The 22,893-nt window shown below is 35.3% G+C and overlaps 1 protein-coding gene across 1 annotated transcript; it reads left to right on the top strand.

The window, feature by feature from the left end:
• On the top strand, positions 1–22,759 carry LOC135461901 (uncharacterized). The gene is made up of 6 exons (XM_064739182.1): positions 1–1,423; positions 2,032–3,417; positions 3,950–4,031; positions 8,425–8,559; positions 15,026–15,206; positions 16,734–22,759. The coding sequence occupies exons 1-6, from the start codon at positions 1,089–1,091 to the stop codon at positions 16,853–16,855; spliced, it is 2,241 nt and encodes a 746-aa protein (XP_064595252.1). The 5' UTR covers positions 1–1,088; the 3' UTR covers positions 16,856–22,759.
• Positions 22,760–22,893: the final 134 nt, after the last annotated feature.

The raw sequence follows: 22,893 nt of genomic DNA, 5'->3' as shown, positions 1-22,893 counted from the left end.
GATTATAGATTTCTTTTTGTTTGATTGGCCGTTTGAGGAAGCAAATGGAATATATTTTTACTTTACCATAGTAATTATCACTGCCTGTATAAACTCAGTTAAAGCTGACATCTTATATAATATTGCAAACTGTTAACCGGCGCAAATTGCAGTTTAATGTATTAAAGGCTGCCTGGCACACACTGTGTCCAGTGAAGTAACAACCAAGACTGTCAGTCTAAACTGACTGAAACACATAATGTGTGCAATTGGTGTTGACATCACTTTCAAGCTGTATTGGAGTCATGAATGAATATACAGTGGTCATGCATTAAAGGCTTTGTGAATATGTGGCTGTCACTCTGAGTCTGTAAAATGATCTTCAACCTTTTCGACCTCTAATGCATTTCGTTCAGTGGAATTTATTCATACAATTACAATGGAAACATGGAGTGGGGGAGGCTTCAAAACCCACAATACTCAACTGATCAAAATGATAGTCAGAAATTTTCCTTTTGTACACATCAAATTGGCATGGGGACAAACATGCATGTTTTCTGAGTTTAGGTAATAATGTACGCAATGACCTGCATACCTGTGCGTTGTGAGTTGAAAATATCACAAGATAAAGAATAAAGTCAAAATTTGAGCATATGATATCAGAAGTTGAGCTCTGCTGGGTTGGCCGTAATTAGTGTAGACAGTAGAAGACAGTCAGGAGGTTTGTATCGTAGAAATACTTTTAATTCATATATTTACTGAGTAGTGCAGAGTTCAAGTTGTTTGATATTTTAAGCTCCTCAGAGTGATGAAATCTATAAAAATTAAGGTCACCCATTATGATTTAACAGTGTACATATACATGTTTTGGATTCCATTTATATCATTGTAAAGCATCATGAAAGTGAACAAAATGCAACAATTAATCTTTTATGTGTCTGAAATATGAAAATTTTCATGGCACAGTTTTATAACCTCGGTTCAATTTGAAGTCATCATTTAAATTTTTGAACACTGACCCCTATAGTCTGAGAAGAAGAGATTTGTTGATTTTTTTTTCTAATTTTTGTTGCTTTCAGAAAAAGTATTTTGATCATTGTCCACTTGACATGGCACCAGTTTCAAGCCAGGATATGGATGGAACTAGGGGAGACTCGGGCTGTGCAGAGTGGTACCTGAACAACATTAACTCAATGCCTTGCCAGTTTTCTGCGTCTCGTCCCTCTGAACAGCATATGCAGTATAACTTGTTTGGATATGATTGTGATAATAACCAATCTAATTCAAATTCCAATATTGCCAACGACCGTTTTACAGCAATGGATGATCTTGTGGCCCGAATAATTGATGATCAGGAAGATTCTTCTCTGTTCACCTCCAACAGTCTCTATGGTAGTGAAGACTCCGCATCCCAGTGTAACTCAGACATTTTTTCATTTGATGGGTATGTTCTCTATAGCTTTTGGTTTGAAGTCATAAGTTTTCGTGTTTAACCAGGTAAAATATTAAAACAGATAGATACTTACATATCCGTGAAATTAATGCTATACGATTAAGTTTTGAATACTGCTTACTTGTAAGTTTGTCCATTACTCAAGCATTTTGAAAACTAAGCTGTGTACCCTCATAAAAGTTGCTTCTAGGAAACCTTAGATCTATTTTGTCTGGTTAGAATTTATATAAATTTTCACTTGGCTAACATTACATGTACATGCCATTACTGAATTGTCTTTTGTTTACTAGATTCAGTGATATGGTATAAAATGATAATACTGTAGTGTAGTGTTCAAGGATATTCTTCACATAAATCCTACTATTTTACATTATTGTGTCTCATAGAGGCAAGCTCTTGGTTGTCTTCCTACCAAATCTAATTTTCCATTTACTAAACGTTAGCAATCATTGTTTTCAGTTGTGTTTTTCTACATGTAAGTTTTTTGTCTGTTTACCTATTACTCTACACCTGTAACATCCAAATTAGTGATCAGAATCTGCCATGGTGGCAAATTGTAATATTACCTTCGTCACATGACATGTACTTTTGTTTTTCAGGTCTCCAAGCTTTAATTTGGCTAGTGTTTGGTCAAATGGAGGAGAGAACTTGCCATCCATTAGAAATGAACAACATTCTACATTGGATGTCTCTTATCCTCGTAACTTGAAGCTTTGGGAGGATAGCATGACAGATATCATGGAAAATGGTTTACCTTGCTTTGCAAAGGATGCCTCAGACCACAACCTGCAACAAACACCAGAAGATGCCTACAACAATTTTCTTTCGCATTCTCAGCATTCTAATGACGACAGTAGAAGCTTATCTTTGAGTAACTCTCTGTATGGAAAATGTAGCATATCTTCAAGTGCTCATTTAATAAATAGCTTTTCTTCAAATGAAATGCATATATCGTCTCCCCCATCTCAAACAGCAAATCGTCAAATGCCTGGAAGAACGAAATGCCCACAGCTCATTACACAACCTCCTTCATGTGAGCATGTCGGTGATAAAGCTCAGAATCCCAGAATGTCTTTCATAAGTGGAAGAGGAGTTTCTTCCTATAATACAGCTGACTTTGCCAAATCAGCAGCTAAAGGCCAGCAAGCAATTATGGGACATACAACATCTCAGAAAAATCACACCTTTCACATTCCTCATTCAGTTCAAGAACATTGCCTGGAACAAGAACGCCACAAGTCAACAATTGAATGTAGCAGGCCAGATTACCAAATACAAATGATGACTCCAGAGAAAAGACACCATCCTGGTCAGATCAAAAACATAGCTCATCCCATACAAATCTTGACAAGTACCTCAAGTGGTCAAGCTCATTGCTGGTCAAATCCAAGTGCTTGCACATTACCAGAAGACTCTGTGAAACAACCAGTAACAACAGCAAGCCACCAAAACAATGCTTTCAACTGTGCACAGAGAAGCCAGCGGTCACAGGGATATAATCAACTGATGGCTGAAGGGACTCTATTGCAGAGCAGACTGTCAGGAAGGCTTCAAAGAAATGGACCTGAATGGCAGAACCTACCTAAAGAGTCTAATTTATGCGGCAAAATACCCTCTGAAGTGATGAGAGAATCTTATGAGCTGGCAGCGCGAAGAGGGGAATGTGATATGAATGCAACTAACCTTGCTAACAGAAATCATCAGACAGAAGGTATTCGCCAACGTTGCTTTGGTGAGCTTCCAGCAGACTTGTGTACTCCTGCTGGCCATTTTCCAAGAAAACCTATGGTAAAGATTCCTGCACACTTTCCTAACTCAATGTTTGGGCCCCACTCTGCTGCATTTTATGGAGAACCAGTTGAGTATTGTGTTGATCCCTACCTCCAGCTTCCACCTGCTTTCTATGGTCCAGAGTTATTTTATGATATTCCGCCATATTCAGTGTTTGGACTAAGACAAGTTTATCCAGGATTCAGACATCCAAGGTTTGTATTTATAGTGCCAGATATACATGTACGGTTTGGTACCGATACGCATATCCATATGTGACATGTTGACAAGGTTGCCAGTAATTTGGCAAAGGTTGTTTACTCCTGGCACTCTTTTCAATTGGGAATGAGTGGGTGTATCATTAAACAATAATCATTGAAATTAATATATTTAAAGAGTGCATTAAACATAGATAAAAAATCAAATAGATACAGTTTTCTGATTACTGTGCAGTGTCATGCAACCTGTAGTCAAGAGTTGACGGGGCATTACTAACATGTACCACCATCTCCTAGTAACAGAACTAGACTGCGAATCAGACAGTGCTCAAAGCAAGACTTGGTGATTGCAACTGTTTTAAAATTTATGGTAAATAATAAAGATTTGTTTTAGATTGCTTAGTTATGTATTTTTGGTGTATTTTTCATGCTGTTTTAATACCAGAATTTATCAGATGTTTTAAGTATCTCGAGGTATCTCTGTAAGTTAGGGTACATGTATATTTTTATACACTTTTCTTTCAAATAGGACTGGTCCATCAAATGAGCTCCATTCCAAACTTGAGGAATGCTATGAACAGTTTAAGGCTATTGAAAAGGAAAGAAAAAAGGTAAATCTTCTAACTTCATTCCTGAAAAAGATTGAAAGTAGCTTTAGGCAAAAATTTATTTGCATACCATGCTGTTTGGAAACGTTTATTTCTAGGGTTCCTAGCCCTTTTGGCTGGGAACTGTACTGAAAGTGCTCAGTTTTTTTTTAAAATGATTATTCTTTCTCGACATGAATGATTATTAAATGGATACCATTGGAGACATTTAAATAATGAATAAAGTTTGATGAGCGAATTGACTAGCGGTGCTCTAGATAAATAATTTTGGCTGTACAGAACTCCTCCGAATTTCAACAAAGGAGTATTGGCTTATATCAAAGTATTACTGGCAAACCGGCGAAAAGTATTAATCATAAATAAACAGTTCACACAAATTAACTGACATGCTTTAATTTCACAACGAGACATGTTTACATGAATGTTTGAAAAAAAGGGTGAATTTTTAACCCTGCATGCAGTGTACTTATTAAATCTTAAATACATCATCAGCTTATTTCCTAGCAAATGGAGTTATTTTTTGTTGTTTGGTTTGGGCCCAGTCGGCCGGTATGGTTGACAAACTGGGCCCAACCGTACTTATCTTCATTAAAACGTCCAATTTATCTTTGATTCATTGAGGCCCTAATACAAGACATTAACTGATTCTGTGTGCTAAAAGAACGTTTGCACTCTACAGTTGTGAGATATAAACACAAGCCGATCTCACACAGCTTGCAAATGTTTGGCATAAGTTTATTATGCACAACCAGCACATTCATTCATTTGTTTTGAGGTCTTTTTAACTTCTATTTAACATTGCTTTCAATGTAGGCCATTCACTCTCAAGTTCGTTTCAGTTCTTTCAGTGCGTATGTCTATTTCACTATCGTATACTGTGACCTTTTGGCTGTCCCATAAATGTTGCCCAGCCGTTAAATTGCCAGGTCACCGGCCCCGATAGCACAGTTGGTAGAGCGTCCACTTTGGGAGCAGTAGATCCAGGGTCAGTCCTAAGACTTTAGGTGTGACTCGCTTGGCATTCAGTATAAGTGGGATAGTGCATTGACTGGTTGACTTGTATCAGTATAATGGCTCGGGCAGGGCAGCTTACTTTCCTCCAGTAAGGGGTCTCAGTGAAGCAGCACTAGATGAAAGAGCAGTGCAACAAGAAGGCACATTACATGCACTGTAAGGATTCCTTCGTCGTCATATGAAATGCGACGTTAAACTCCAAGCACTCACTCACTCTTACTCATTAATTGCTAGATCAACTTCCTCTACATTGACTGCAAATGTACCTGGCTATAGAACACGATCAAAGTCGTAAAGAGTGTCAGTTGGCTCTGCCATTTGGAGGCGTATGTTTTCCGACAGCCTCTGAACATACTTTCCAGTAAGGCCAGATAAGTCTGACAATTGCTTTGGGTTCAGTTTTCCCAGTTCAACTTGCTTCAGTGTAAAGTCTTCATCTAGGGCCTCCTCCATTTCCCTGAACCTAGCACCACCTTTACTCAGTCCCTTTAGTCCACCTAATGTCCCTTCCATCAGAGGCTTTATTTCACTGAGTAGTAGAGTTTCCCTCTGCATTTTACAACTCAGGACAGCCAGTTTTGTGTGAACATAAGCATGAAAGCAATAAGTAATGACGTTTTGACTTCATCAAAGTATTTGTACAGACCCATAGGTACTGGGTCAGATGTGCCTACCTCACACAGTGCTGCTACCACAGACGGATAGCACATAAATGCCATTTGCGCAGCATTTCTTATACTGAGCCACTGGACAGTGTGAGCTCCTCCATTCTTAACAATGGGTCATCCAGTAATTTTTCAATTTGTTCTAACTTTCTGGTTTTAATTGCAGAGTTGTTACACAGATAAAACAAAGAATTCAATTTAGATCTAAACGTTTCAAGAACAGGAATGTCTATCAGGGCATCATCACATGCGAGGGCTAACCTATGAGCAATGCAGTGGCTGTGGATAAGAAATGGAGAATATTTGACTTTATTTGAACACCTACTCCAGTTCTGCGCCCCAGCATAACGGCAGCCCCATCAGTTCCCAAACTTACAAATCTCTTTATATCAAGTTTATGTTTTGACAAAAACTCATGTATGTGGTGTGTGATTATAGCTTTCATCAACTTTTAAATTACACAAAAACTCTGTTGAAAGAATACCTTTTTTGCCCACATGTCGAATGCAAATACTTAACCGCTTGTTAACTGCTATATCTTGTGGTTCACCAACCATAAGGGCAAAAACATTAGAAAATTTTATTCTCTGAAGCAGACTTTTAGTCAGCACTACAGCTATGCTATTTTGAATGTCTGAAAGAGTGTCCCATGACAGATGTTTGTAGCCAATTTTTATTCCATTCAATGTCTGCAATTCCAGGAGGCTGGTAATTTTCTCACTGGGTAGACCTTCCTTTGCACAATAATAAACTGTTCTAAACACTGCTGCATCCGTTTGACCTACTTTTTCTGTCAGTTTGTTGTCACTATCACTGCTGAAAATTTCGACAGTAGTGGATGATTCAGCTGCACGCTTCAGGAAAAACCTAATGGCGTCTTTATGTTCAGTACTACTCTCATTTTTTTTTATCGTTGAGATCTAGATATTTGACGAGCCCACAGTGGCCATAACGTTGGCTTTCTTTTGTCCCTTGCAAGTTTTGCAAAATGATTTTTTTTCTCTTGAATTTCTGCTCTGCTTTTTGGTGAATGGCCGCTGTGAATATGTCCAACTTGAATAACTAGCCATGGTTAATTCTTAAACCACTTCGCCTGTGTATTATCTGAGAGCACCTTTCCCATGTGGCTTTTTGTTGACTTCTGAACTTCAAATTGTGCTGTGACCTCGTCAATAAGCGCCTCCATTGGTGAATGAATAATGCTTCTAGAGTAGACTGGAATCATTTTGGCATGGAAAAAGGACGTTATTTTGCTTGCGTCTGCCATTAAAAGTTTAAAAGTTACACAGTTTTGCCTATACAGGGTTATCGCCCATTTCCAGCTCACCATCTGACCAACAGAAAACTTTCCCTTTAAGAAATAAATTTAATAAGCGATACTTATGCAGTATCTGTGAAAATATGCTTTTTTTTTATTATCATTGGCAGAGCTTTATGGGTTACATGGTATTAATATTGACATATATTTAAACTATGACTTAAATTAGATCTAAACTGGACTTGAATCGCAACATAGCCTCCAGCGATGGCAAAATTCTTGGCAGCAGGTGGGTTCGCAGACACTCAGCTATTTTAGCTATGACACTCATCCCCCATACCTTTCATAAATACTGACTAGGGGTCTGCCCACTGAGCCAATTATTCTTAAATTTGGTACACAGGTACAGTGATTCAATTCTCCGAACTTGCACGTTTCAGATTTTTGAATTTTGAAAATTCATGGCATCAGATTTTTCTCTAAATGTTTGAGTGTTGTGTTTTTCTGTGTAACTTGAAAAGGTTTGAAGCTAGAAAGCTCAAACAGGCTTAAGTATGGTTTGTGAAATTGGGACCAGATGTCAACACAGCATATACCTGAAGGCAGCAATATAGCCTATAGTATCATTGTCATGGCGAGAACATTTTGCATATGATACTTATGTACACTTTTCTTCACCAAATACTTTTTTTTTTTGTTGTTGCTTCTGTAATGCTATACTCAACAAGGATTTAAACATATGTTTGACTGTTACCATTAGGCACCGTGTATCGATTGCGGTAAGGAATGTAACAGCTTTAATTTAATGAAAGTGAAAGTCAGAAAATGTTACTTAATAACTTGTCTTTGAAGAGGAATCATTCAGATAATGATTTGGGGAATTTGTATAATTTTTGTTAGGAATAGTACTTTAAAGTTTTGTTTCATGTGGGACTTATTATCAACTTTTTTCATAATACATAGGTTACTTCCCTTTTCAAGGATTTACCTCCCTTGACAGAAGGTATCAAGTTCAATTAAAGCTGTTATATCATTCCAATTTGCTTCTGTTAGTATTCATTGGGGAACTGACAGAGAAAACGCCGCTATTTTCCATCGTCCCATGTGCATTAGTGCTGAAATTAATGAGGCCAACTTACTGTCAAGGGAGATAATTCTTTGTAAAGGGAAATAACCAATTAATTGAAGTAATTCCCTTGAATTCATTTTGATAATTATGGCCAGTTGAATTGGGGGCTGACATTTTGAGAGCTAGGTCATATGACAGCCAAAGTGGTTTGTCCCTGTTTGCACATGTAAAGTTGGTTCACTCTATATCTGACATGATACAGTGCGAGAGTTTTATTGTACACTCTGAGTGATAGATGGTTTTGCACCACAGTATTTTTGTAGTACAGATACTGTACATGTATTTCTGTCATTAAGTGTGCAATATGTGGGAATTGTTGGTGTTTTTCAGACTGAGGCAGAGCTTGCACGGCAAAATCCAGCAAAGAAGATCACCAGTAATAATACATTGCCAATACCAAGACTCCCACCGAACCCATCAAGAGTTGACAGATTAATAATTGACTCTTTCCGGGAGCATGCAAGGGTAAGATTGATTTCCTCCCCTTATTATCATCATAAACAAATTTTTACTCAAAGATGGAATCAAGGTTAACAGTTATCTTGCTGTACATTGATCCTTCAATCATTGTTCCTGCATCTGTGATATGTGTTGATTATTTAAAGTTGTTAATGGGCTTCGCCGGTCAAATGGGTATCAATTTCATGCAGAATTTGGATGAATCCAGATCTGTAGCTGAAGATAACTCACTCAAGCCTGCCAGACCCATGTCAGCTTTAGCATGCTTGGGGTAATGGGTATGGAAACCTTTGAGCAATGTTCCAAGTGATGACAACTGCCGCTGGTGTCAGAGTTTGTGGCTTCCTCAGAGCTCATAGCAATTCTGTGTGAGCTAAACTTATGCTCAGACTTTAGTTCACCAGTACAAAGTATGTGGCATGGACAAAAGCCCCAGTGGACTAAAACCCTGCAGACAAAAGCACCGCAGACAAAATCCCCAATGGACATAAGCCCCTCGATCAGTATTAAGTGTTTATGGTAAGTGGCATAAGTTGTTGGAGAAAGCCTTCTCCCTGAAGTGACGTTTCAGATTTCAATACATGTGTGCAATCTATAGAACCCTTCTAACTTGTTCAATCCCCATGTATTCGAATGATTTTTGATGACATAGGAAAGAGCTGGATATCTCTATACAGTACACAGACTGCGCGCCCTACATTACAGTCTTTTCTGAAAACTAACAGCTTGTGCTAGATTTTTTTCCTATTATAAAAATATAAATCTTATATATATATATATGTATGGGCCATTTTCAGGAAAATGTGTAGTATAAAGTGCTGAAAATAAAATTTACATGTTTTTCTATGATATAGCATCCATTTGGTTGAAACCCCCAACTGATTTAACTTCTAATAAAAACTTATTCATCACAAACCTGTATGTTTGATGCATCAAATAAACATAATTTTAAATCTGTACCAGTATAAGGATTTCCTTGTTCGCTATATTTTTTACAATAAAATTTTTGGAAAATGTTGATAGACCTTGGATTGCCCTTACCATTAACATTTTCATCATCAAGAGCATTTAAGTCACTAAGTGCAGATAGGAGGAGCTATTGTACTTGGTTAGAAGCACCGGGATCAGTGGTGTAACATAATTTTTTTTTTTGAGCCTGCCATCACAAAGCCTGCACCTCAAGCCAGCCTGCCCTCACTGGAAAGGGCCTGTCATCAGTGCAGGTAATAGCGCACAGTCCTTGAAACTCCTTGATAGTGCTTGAAAAATACAATTTCATTTTCAAGTACTTGTAAGTCCTTAAAAAAGACAAATACTCCTGGAAAATCCTTGAAAATCTTAGTTTGTCCCAAACTTAAATATTATCAGCTGACCACAGAGTCTCTGTATTGGGACCTCGCTGATAATTCTCTCATAATCAGGGCTTCTGCTGCACTTGCCATTGTCACAAATTTAGAACAATTTTTGGAAATGGCCATAAAATTTGGAAAAATGTGAATGTTTTTGGCGACAAATTTATTTACTTAAGAAAAAATACAAACATTATACAAAATCTACCATGAGAGTTTTGTGGTTTTTTTTGGCACATTTTCGCAATTTTTCTTATGAAAATAATCCACTTACTTTCATTTCAAACGGCCTCATCTCGGCAAAACAACAACAACAACAGTTGTATGGCAATTACTTGACAGAAATCTACAAAGGGGGTTCAGCATTGTTGCAAGTTAACTTACATTAAATAACGCGTGAAATCATTTTTGTTACATAAGGAAAGAGAATCATGGCATTTTTGGGGATGCCTTTCATCGCCAATCTTTAAAAAAATATATATATCAAAAGAAATAAATCAAGGTCGAGTTACACCTGTAAATGAAGTTACCTCCCATTAAAAATTTAAACTTTACACTTAATAAACTATTTATTTTGGGATCCGAAGTAACTTATATGTTTCAGGGTATGTGCTATTACATAAATGTGTACGCCGTCTGGTTTTCTCCTGTCAGACCGTGTTATTCCAATGTAGTGATCATAATGTTGCATTTTATTAAAACTGAATTTACAAATTAATTTCATAACAAATTTTTCTGATATAGGAAATTACATTTTACTAGGATCCTACAGATAGGTTGAAAAAAAGATTGATTTTTTTTTCCTAAAAAACAAAAACATGCTGCCAAGCATTGGTCCATTATTTTGAGGGCAGTTGTTCTAAATGTAACGTTTGATAAACTCCAGATATAGCTGGAAGAGACCAAACTGATTCTAGCAGCTACACCAAGGCAGATCAGAATGAATTACAGAAGGAAACCTATAAGAGCCATGGTCGCTAAGGAAGTATGGCTAAAGAAAAATAGTATTTACTACAAAATCTGATGAGTGGCTAAAGTTACTGGTTAAAAAAAGACTAAAAATACTGTCCCAGAGGAAGCCCTGCGTAATGATATATGGCATTCATTTTTTTACTGAACCAAGGCTGGGTCAAAGATTGTGTCGCAGTACAGAGGTGAAGGGCAGACATTTCTTGCAAAGGGAAGTAAACTATTCAATATACATGCATGCAGATTCAATCATCTATAATTCAGGCGTAAAGTATAGTCTATAATTTGCTCCTGGTATGTTTAAACTAGCCTTGAAAATGACAAAAAAAACCTGGAACACTCCTTGAATTTCATTGTTTTGCCATTGCCACTCCTTGAAAGCCATTGTTTGGCTTAGTACAACACTTCTCTGTAACTTGTCCAAAAGCTCAGCTAAAAACAGATGCAATAGTTCCACTTTACAACCAGAACACAAAACTCAGTTTGGATATTTTTGTATTATCCATATTTTAATATACATGTATCTCATTTGAAGAGAAAATTACAAAGTCACCAAAACGATGAATATATTTTCATACACCATGATTTTCAGGAGACTACAAAGATAAATAAAGCATAGTTTTTGTAGGGAAAAAAATGATTATTCTTTTTTGCTGTAGTTGCACAAACTTCTTAGTTGACTTACATTTAGTTACACTCAATATCTGTTACATCTTGTTTTTGTGCAAAATTCAGCATTGCCCTGTCATGTTCTTCCACATATCCACCACCTGATTGGGGCACCCTCCTTATAGTTGAGTAATCCAGGTCCAGTGCTGTGCCATGCCACAAAACATCTACCACTTTTGAGACTCAGCATAAAGGGGTTCGGTTGGCCCATGGACTGATCAGCCCAGCCCACTCAGCTCAGTATTTGTTTGTTTAATGGTTGTTAAATACCATACACAAATACCATACACCAGAATTTTTCACTGTTAAGATAGCAATCAATTTTATGGGTAGTGGAAACCACCAACCTTTGACAAGATAATGTTAGCTTTACTTATATGAAGACAGATTTCAACGAAAGTTAGACAGTGAATTGGTTACACCAGCATTGTCGGCAAATTTAAATTGTCACCAAGTCCAGCAGAATCCACAAATTCCCTGCCCAAGGACAGGATTATAGTGTTTTTTAAATTTGAAGAAAGCTGAATAAAAATAGGGATGGACAGCTGAAAACCATATATGTAAAAGTAACCATATACCACTGAGTATCTAGTTGTCTCTCTGTTTTCTCTGCACCACAGTCAACTCAAATCTGTGCGTAAAAGAACTTTCATGTATTGTTTAGAATGCATTTGAATGTCGGAATTCTATGATGGGCTTTATGAAGTATGCAGTATAACTGGTGTTTGGGTACTCTAGTGTCATGATCAATTTTTCCCACTCTGCAAGACAGTTTTTAATGTTGGAATAGCTCCTACAGTTGAAAGATTATATTAATTTTGTTCACAAAAAATTGGCTTGTACATGAATGTTAACAAAAGCAAGGCATTCAGAGAATTCCAGTGGCTTGCCTGATTGAGCAGTTTGGAAAACTGTATGATGTTCAAGTCTTGTGGTACATTCAAATATTGATTTCTACCCTCCCCCCCCCCCCCCCAAGTCAGAATCATTGACACTTTCGTATGCAGCTATTATCCCCTAATTATTTAGCACTATCTTGCCATTAAATCAAAAAGAAAGAACAAAATTATTATACTGTCACAACTATCACTGTTTATTACATGTGTAAGTATTGCAGAGCAGTGACATTCATATGTTACGGTGTTGTTAATCATTGTGGTGGTAAAAGGCACTGTGGGGAGCAAAAATTTACCACCGAGGTCTTCATCCAAATTGCGAACTGCATTTGGCAATCCATGTACTGTGGGAGGCAATTGCAACCCTGTGAATAGCTGAGCAAAATGTTGAACTGTGAGGTAAAAAGAGTTCCTTGGTCTTTGATATGCAAATCACTATCAACAATTGGCTATCTGTGTACTATAGATGGCCACTGCAACCCTGTGATTGGCCAAAAACTTTAACCAAACTGAACACTGACCTCGTCACCGACAACATCTGATCTCCCTCTCACAATACCTCTTCTTACATTGTAAGGCGAGCTAGAAAGGTGATATGATGCCAAAAAACCCCTCATATATTTATAGAGAGTTTTTCACTGGTCTTTCACCTGAAGCTCACTTTATTTTTATGTGATCTTTTCCTTTAGTAAACACTCAGCACAGTCTGCTCCTGAAGTCTGTGGTAGTGTGTCAATATTGTGTCAAAATAATTAATTTCTACCATTAATGACATCATGGTAAAGACAAGGCCGTATGTAGTCATTTTTAGTTTTTGCTAAAAGATATAAAGAATCCTGCTTTGCCGGTTTGAGGGAAACCTCTCAACCAAACATTGTACCAAAGGAAAACATTTTTGCCCTCAACTGTTGAGAGCCCCCCCCCCCCCCCCCCCCCCCAAATTCTTTGTTGTCATTTATGCATTTTCCTGAAAAGTGCCTAGTATTTATACAGTATGTCAATTGTTCCCATCCCGGAATTTACATGCGATGGCCTAACACATCTAAATAAAATGGTTAATTTCAAATACGTGTAACAGTGATGGTCTCAGCCTCAGAAAACAAAAGGAACAAATGTGCCTGTTTCAGTGTTTCAGAGTGTAGATGTTCAAAAGCATGCAACCAACATATGTTTTAATTTAGGCAATTAGTATGGAATGCTTCTGATTTAATGTTAAGATTATGGACGCATTTTATTTATCACATTCCTCCAGGTAGGGCATATAAAATAGAAAAAAAATCCACAGTAACCTATAAAAATAAATTTTTTTTATTCTTTTTTAAGACAGTTCAGAAATAATATTTTTCTGGTGAACTATAATATGATTTGTTTTAAATTTTTAAATAATCAAAATTTTGAAATCCATCTGTTGTAGTTAACATATAAAATTGCATAAGATGCCTGTAAACCGACTCAAAATGCATACCTTACGGCAGCTGTGAGGTGATATTATGAATCGTAGTAAGCTACAACCTGTATGCCATGCTGAAATATTTTATCCAAACAAATCAAGTATACTGGTAGATTAAATTTATATTTGCTTGACAAATATCATTCGATAATAATATTAGAGACATCAGAGAAAGTCATTTTTGGCGATATTGTTTTGAAAACGTAGTGTAAGTGTACAACACTTATGAGAAGAAAACCAAGTGACAGAGTGAGACACACTTTGATGACAATTTTTGAGGTGGAACACAAAGTCACGTAATATGAATGCCCCTTGTCAAATATTTAACATCATGTTTGTTAAATTGTCGGATAGTTAAGACGACGGGGTTTTTGTCTGCAAAGGTTTTTGTTTGCGGGCTTGTGTTCGGGATTCACAAAGTACAGGTGTAGCTAATATCATACCCTGAGCATTGGCATCCAATAAGAATCCAAGCAATTCGTTAAGTTTTACATTATGTGTCTCCTACAGGCAAGCTTTTCGGTAGGCTTGCTGTCAAATCTCTTGTTTGACTGCTAATTTTACTTGTCCTATGTCTGTTTTATACAAACATGTCTTGATCAAGATGCATGTTGATCCTGCTATGGTTGCACTTTTTAACCTCTGTGAATGTTACTCTCAATTACGTTGTGTCTGTGTCCCATTTAATGCCACTTTATTTCTGTAATGGATGCAGGTAACATTTTACATGTATTCAGTTGTCAAGTTGATTTATTGACATGTTCATCAAACATTGCTTTAAGCTTGTCAATCACAGTATTTGAAGTGTGTGAGTGGCTTATCTTGATCTTTTGATTATAAGTCATTAAATTCACCCGAAGTCAGATAGTTAAGCTATATATTGACTTTCTTCTTATTTTAATTATGGAATTGTATATACTCTTACTACTTACTCCCTGGTAAATATTCCTGTATTATTATTGTGCCCCAGGGAAGTGTTAAGAATCAATTTGGCAGTTGCCCTCAAGAAATAAAAAAAATTATTTCATTATTGTTGTTCCTGCATGCTTTTTGGTGTTTGTATTTGTCCATGTATTTACAAGTGAGTACAGCACTGCTATAAATGCTGTGCTTTTCTTTATGTATACTTTTTTTGTCAGATAATCACTCTTGTTGATCGCATGGAGAGACTCAGGGTTGAATCTGTACATGTGAACATCCAAACATCCCTTGACCAGTGGTTAGAAGCTATTAGAAAAGTTCAAACCATGAGGAAGGAAGAAATCATGAATGCATCAGATAGATATCACCATGGAGGCCAAAGACATCCTGATGACAAAGGTAAATACTACCATATTACACTTGCTGGTTTTCAGATTTTCACAAAGGAACTGATTGACTGTCAGACATGTGTACACTGACTGGTACTTTGCTCTCATCTGAATACAGTGATAGTATATTAATGTTGGTAGATTTCAATTAGACACTAATGTAATATGGTACCATTAATCAGAGCACACATTCCAGAACGTGGCCATCTGCCTCGAAGTGAGGAAATGGGGCAAAATAATTAAAACAATGCGTTATTATATCTGGGACAAGATTAAGTGTGTGCAGGTCATGAGAATGTTAACAGCTAAGTAACACAGATTTAGTAGAACGCCCAACAACAGCGAAAGCAATATGTTATGGTAAAAGCTACATATGGTATCTCAAGAAAATACTGCATGTATGGATTTTGCTTGTAGAGGTACACATTAGCGCAATAACACGGGTGGGTTTGTGGGGGTGGGGGGGCTGTTCCATCATTGATATTATTATCCATAATGCATATTAATTACAGTAAATTACAAAATTGATAACTTAGCCTTCGTTTGTATTTGGAATCAACGTTAAGATAAAGATAAGTGTTTTATGTAGTGAGCTGAAGACATTGACATGTAAAGATTTTGATGTTATAACTACAATTTAATTAGCCTATATGGAATGTAAAAAAATATCTCCATTTAGTCTGGAGATTTACATGAAAATAATGACCAAAATATTATTTCTCTGAGACCACTAATAGTTTCAGTTTAAAAAGTATGTAAAACATCTTTTTTTATTATCCATGAACTTTTATACATGTAACTCGATTTTTAATGACGTTGCAGTGTTAAAAACATGTATATCATTATATTAGGCAGTGTTAACATAAATGTTAACGGGGTTATTTTAATAAGTACTGCCTGTATTGAACTCAAGTTTTCAATACATGTAAAGCAGAATAATACAGTTAGGAAGGCTACCAAATCTATTTTCGTTTTAGTGCCCTAATTGTCAATTGTACTGCATATGCAGATAACAAGACAGAAAATAAGACTTCAAGATGTTAAAAGTTTTGTTGGGAGCTCATTAAAAGGCTCCAGGCAACATGCTTGATCCTCAATAACATATGCCCACAGCATGATTGCCCATGACTTACGAGACCAAAAGATGTGCTATATTAAAGAAAAATCAGAAATATGATGTAGCATGATGTGAAGCTTTATGGGATAAATTGAAAATAGGGATTGATGATGCTCTGGTGCTTTCTCAGGTTGTTGGTTTCTATATGACAACTGCTTATTATCTAAATACTTCTGGTCGTTATGTGTTGCATCAGTCTTGATGCTTAAACTGGTAAAAGTTTAGACAGGTAAAAAGTTTATGTAGTCTTTTCTTTGATAACCTGTCGGGAGTTGTAACTGCTACTGTAAATCTGGGTGCTTGAGTTTAATTTGCGATGATCTCTCTCACTATTACAGTTAGGGCTTAGGGAGTGTTAGTCTTATTTACAAAATTCAAATTTTAGAAACATTCTTGACTGAATTACTTCTTTCTCTGCAGATGTTCTTGGGCTGGCAACAAGTATTGGTATGTTGTCAGTGTCAACAAGACGTGCTCGAACCGCTACCTGGTGTGCTCTTCAAATGGCTAGCAAAGATGTACCTGATAAGCGCTTTCTGTGAAACAAGCTGCACCAAGGATTTTGAGTAAATTTTATGACCTTTGTAGTACGACATTAACAGGGACCTTCACATTCTGGTCATCAGTCATGTGACCGTTTTTTTTATTAAGACTAGATCCACCTCACAAAACTCGGTGAAAGGTTATGAATGGTTGAGATCTAATTGTTTGTCAACTAAATTCTATTCATCGTTCTGGAATTTCTTTAAATGTTGTATTATGAGACAAATCAGACAATGTTAAGTGAAAAAAAAAGAACAAAATTCTTGGCAGCATCTGCTAATTGGCAGTGCGATTGTTAAATGGTTTGTCTTTGTAAATTCAATATTTTGATATGTAAACGGCTCAAGTCTAGTTCAGAATATTGCCACAATATGAATTATAGATGTACATTGTAGTATGAAATTAATAACCTATTTATTATAATGAATGAAGAAATCCCTTTATTCATTGTGGATTATTGTTGGTCTTTTAAGGTATATTTGCAAAGTACAGTGTAAAAGCTATTTTCTGCTGAGTTAAAGATTTATTTTTTTATTTTTGTTACATTTCAGCACCACACCATACTCATACAACTATCATCATTTAGTGCTGTATCAGAATCAGAAATTATTGTTGAAAAAATATGGCTTTGCTGCATTTATCAAAAACGTTTTCTGTGGTAGTTCATGTGTTGTAATCCTGCTATACAAGAAGGTAAAATTGTTAGACAAGTGTGGTGGTGGGGTGAAACTCTAATTGTATAGACATGAAGTGCTCTTACATAAGATCTATTTTCTGAATGTACTTAATTTGCTTTTTATGTTGATGTGAACAGTGGTTATATGTATGTGTGGACACTTAATGTTTTATATATATTTAATGGTTTATTTTTTTTTATTCAGTGTTTTTTGTTTATGGTTCTTATCTACATGTAAATTCATTTGGGATTTAAATTGGTATCAATTTCATATATTATAGAGGACTTATAGTCAGGCTCAAGTTCTTTTTGTATCATAACATTCCATTTTTTACGGACATTCCAGTGTTCATGTTTTGACAACTGTCTCTTTATTAACAATTCTAAAGATCATACAAACCAGATGAATAATTTCATCTTCAGTTTTTAAAGGTTCAAATTGTGTGACGCTTTGTTTATGACCATGTTCCTTTCAGGCTATTTGTTTTTGGTTTTTGTTATATATTTCCCCTCAAGTCATTTAACATTTAGATATTGTCAGTTGTATATTGAGCTTTTTTGCTAAGGCTCATAGATAAAAGTCTTAATATGAACTATATTATTATAGGCTGCAGAAGCACAGACAACAGAGCTGATGAGCTTGGTACTAGATCTGATTTGTTATATAAGTTTGGCTAGTTAAAATGAAACTGTTGAAAGCAAGTGGGTCTTGTTATTGGCTGAATGTGATAAAGGGTGTTATATTCATATGGCAGTGGGCTGCATGTAAATATTCATGTCACTAATATTAAACTATACACTTCTTACGTGCTCATTTGTAACTTATGGAATCTTGGAAAAAGGCTGGTTATTATTTAAACTGATCATGTAAGTTTGATCATGCCTAACCTAAATTATTTTTATGATAATGTAATCAACAATGCAACTCCTTGTGAATCAAATATACTTTGACCTTACGATTTGTTTGTTTTAAAGTAATTTCAAAATGTTATCTGTTCATTCAGAGTGTCTTTGCTTTTGTATTATATTAGATTACAGTTGTGTATCAGACTATTTGCCAGCATATCAGAGAAAGTATATGCAGTAATGTATTGCTTTCTTTTATATTGAACATTCATCGTAAGATTGAAATGTGATTGAGACCAGGTGCTGTCTTATTTTAAAAATTATTTTGATTTGATTTGTGAATGTGATTGGCATGTTAAGTGTCTGGCTGGGTGATACAGTTATACTGAAGATATAGTTAGAATAAACTGACTTTCACAAAATTATCTCACTACTTCAGACTGCATATATATATATATATATTTTTTTTTTCTTCATAAACCTTTGGTAATACAGTTAAGTGTACTGTTTCAAAAGTCTTTTCAAGTGGTGCAAACAAATAGTACGAAAAGAAAAAGAATCTTATCAATGTCGTATGATTGGAATTAAACCCTGATCACACAAAAGAATATTTTAATATTCCATGTGGTTATTAGATGTTTCAAGGAAATCGCCCAGCATACCATGCATGTCAGAGACACTCCCAAGCATATGTGAAAATAATATGCAGCTGTTTAATACAGGAGTTTGTTTATAATCTTCTTGTTTCATTTCAGGAGTAATTAGCTGAGCAAAATCTGCTACAAAATGTAATTTATTGATACAATACGGCATGCATTGAAACTGATATCTGTAATTTATTAGATGTCATATTCTTAAATAAAAGAAATGGGTTTATTCTTTCAACACCAAAGATATATGTACATGTATGTATTTTGGCAATTTTATGATTCCTTATGTATTCAGTTGGTATTTATTATTTATGCTGAGTGAGTGGTTTGTTTTTGGTTCCTTATTGGGGTTTTTTTCTGTTTAATGTTAGGTGTGATGCAATAAATTGTACTTGCAGAAGTTCTGTATATTTATATTAAGGCTGCAGTTACCTCTGAATGATAACATATATTTTCTGTAAAATGCACCCTTTCAAACCTCTAGAGCTTGATGGTCTAAGTACATGTATATATCAAGTGCTTGTTCCTTAGCATTGTTAACCGTTGTATTATTAAATTATAGGATTCCAACTCTTAAATTAATAGCATTAAGGCGATAATTAAATGCTATCGTCTGTATCAGTACCCTGTATGTTATAATGTTATTTTTGTACAGAAATGATTTGAATAAATACTTTCCTTAAGTGTTAAGTTATTTAGATGTGATGTAATTGATAAAGAAGCCTTGAATGTAGTCTTTCATGTCATTATGGTACACAGTACAGTCGTAGATGCTAACATATGCAGACACCATTTTGTCTACTTAAACCTGAGAGTAGTGAGACTTTAGTGAGTCTTTAGTGAGACACTATGAATACATGTAGCTTCTGAGCACTTGAAACACTGTTGAATTCATTTCTCAGCCTGAACATGTTTTATTGATACAGGGTAGGATTTCTGCATGCTAAATGACAGTTTAATGTTGTTGTAATTACCTGTCTGTTCATGAAAATAATATAAGTTCAGTATCAGGCGTCGTTATTTGGCTATAGTATTTTTCCATCAATGAGAGACAAATCCAACTTCATAGAGAGCTAAAAGTCAGTGTCAGTGGTACAGCCTCAAGGAATGTATATGCAATACTTATTATATATTTCATAGTGTTGTAAATATTATGTGTGTGTGTGTATCTATATATATATATATGTTGCTAGTAGTGGAATAAGCTAAGTGATATTTCCATAATTGAGTATAAACAGATGTTTATTGGTTGAAGGAAATAATGCTCCTCTGACGACATTGTCAACCACTTGTTCACATTTCACAGGAGAAAAGTATATATATATATATATATACATTGTATATTTAAATGTATTGTAATGTTTCAGTGGTTCTAGGATTGTCTTTGTTCATTGTGGTTGTTATTTTGACACAATCAATGAATTCCCAGGTTGTGAATTGCATGTGATTTGTATATCTTAAAGTATTTTTATATATGTCAGTGTAATTGACACATCATAAGCATTGTGGCAGAACCAAAATACTTTGATGTTATATTTTCACAATATATTTCTTATGTACATTTAGATGCAATGAATTAGTTCTTGAAATGTATGGTATATATGCACAGATTTAGCACTCAGATTACCAGCTGAAACGCTATACTTACAATTAAAATTAAAACCTGATTACTGTAAGTTTTTCATTATTCATTACCTACCAAGAACAATAAAGTATTTGGGTAAAAAGTAACGTTAGCAAAACATCATGTCCATTGTGAAAGACTTATAAGTGAAATTAGAACTGTACTTAGCAAATGGTTGTTGTTAGGAAGATCTTCTGACCAGAAATTTTCATTCAATTTCTAATAGATCTTGAAACTTCAACGTACTATAGTCAAAAGCACCCTATAAATTAGTCTTCAAGTAAAGTGCCAAATGTATGTCAAAACTAAACTACAACCTGTTCCAGTCAGGGTTTGTTTTTGTTACATGTGTAAAGTTTCTAGATCTGAGTTTGTCCCTTCATATTATAAGTATCAGACAACATCAATGGGCAGAATATTTTTACTTCTTTGTAAGGTGTTTGGTTAATGGATATGTGAATCTTATACACTGTAGAACTAGTAAAGATTTTTTTGTTGATTCACTTTTGTTCTTTAGCAGCAACTGTTTAGGGCTTGCTCAGAGCATTATGTTTACACCATGATGACAACTGAGGAGGAAAGTTCATCTCATAACAATCTGGTTATCAGTGCATAGATAACTAAGTGCTATTAGAACAGATATGACAGAAACAACATTTATGTGGTGGTTGGATCATGGTCCACATATTCTTATTTTATGCAGTTTATTATGTGACTTTATTATGTATAAGTAGTTGTGATACACATAAAACATCATTTGTGAAGTTACCAGTATTTTGAGGAAAAATTGTTCAAATTTCATACCTAAAAGAAACAGATCAGTGGTGATTATGGCAAGAGGAATTGACATGATTATAAACCTATCCACAACAATGCAACATTTTGTTTTCTTTGATTTTCTGTGGTTAGTGTGGATATACTTGTTTAGCTTTTGTTTGCTGGTGCATTTATGGTATGTTTTATTGTATTTTTGCACCATGTACTTTTTACATGATAATAAGTAACTTTTTTGACCGATGTGAATGTGGTTATGTACATGGTAAACTTTCCATTAACCAGCTAGGTACATATATGACAGCTTTAGTGCACCGATTTACGTTTTGTTGACTACCATTATACAATGTACATCAGTGTACCTGTACTGTATATACCATAAATTATCTGAGTATTGAAATCCAAAACATCTTAGGATTCCCACGTTCATCTTAGTAAACAGTTTTCATTTAAAAACTAAAAAGCTGCCTATTGGAAAAATGTGAATAGACCAATAGACCTACATATAAATGTGTGCATGCTGCTAATAATGAGATCCTCTTCACTTTAGGCTACAACTATGGCCAGCTGAGGCCATTGTACAAATAATCAAAAAATCGCTGAACAAGTTTTAATTGTAGAGTGGTTAGCTTGACTATTTTTTAAAATCTACAGTTTTGCCCACTTCAGAACACTTACAGGTATGTCTGAGGAAAAGAATTTTGAGGATTTGCTGAAAATGATCAAAGATTCACATCTGTTTGAGAGAAATTTAACCAGTAGTACCTTATTGAATGTTTTGTGGTTATTTTATTACCAGTAGCCATGCCTCTGGTTTATTCTTGATAATGAGCAAATACCATTCTAGATATTACTACTTAATGTAAATTAGGTAAAACTTTCTCCTGGAATCTTAATTCATGTGTTTGTAACATTGGTTGGTGTATAAATGATCCTAGCAGTAGGCATTATACATACTAGGGATTATGTCGCATTGGAGAAAGCAGACATTTTGCATCGTTTTTCATAGGAAGCAAGATTGATGACGCATCACTTGTTGAGTATTGTGGATTACATATAATACATTTGGCATTATAGAGATGTATTTGAAGGGGTCATAGTAATGAATGGTTTTGTGATTAAGACTGTGATAAAGTGGTGATAATTTGATTCTGTGGATTGAGTTGATGGGAAAATTCCCAGCTTGCAAGTTCATGTGGAAAAATACCATTGTTGAGTATCACTGTTACATTTAACCTTCGAGAGTTTGTTGTATTTGAATTTAGAACTTGAATATTACAGCTTGATAGTTCTTCAGTCTTATTAAAGGCATGTGCCTGTTCTATTTAAACAACTTCTTTGTGTTCTGTTCTGATTCACATTAAATACTATGTAAATTACTTGTCAATCCAACCCAGCATGACAGTGGTAGAACAACTTCTTATGGTTTCAGTCAGAAGTGTACTAGGCTCACCCAAAAACAATAAC

This window comes from Liolophura sinensis, chromosome 1, assembly GCF_032854445.1.
Source record: "Liolophura sinensis isolate JHLJ2023 chromosome 1, CUHK_Ljap_v2, whole genome shotgun sequence".
Classification (NCBI taxonomy): domain Eukaryota; kingdom Metazoa; phylum Mollusca; class Polyplacophora; order Chitonida; family Chitonidae; genus Liolophura; species Liolophura sinensis.
Note: the sequence above shows the minus strand (reverse complement) of the source record. Positions and strands in the feature narration are given on the sequence as shown.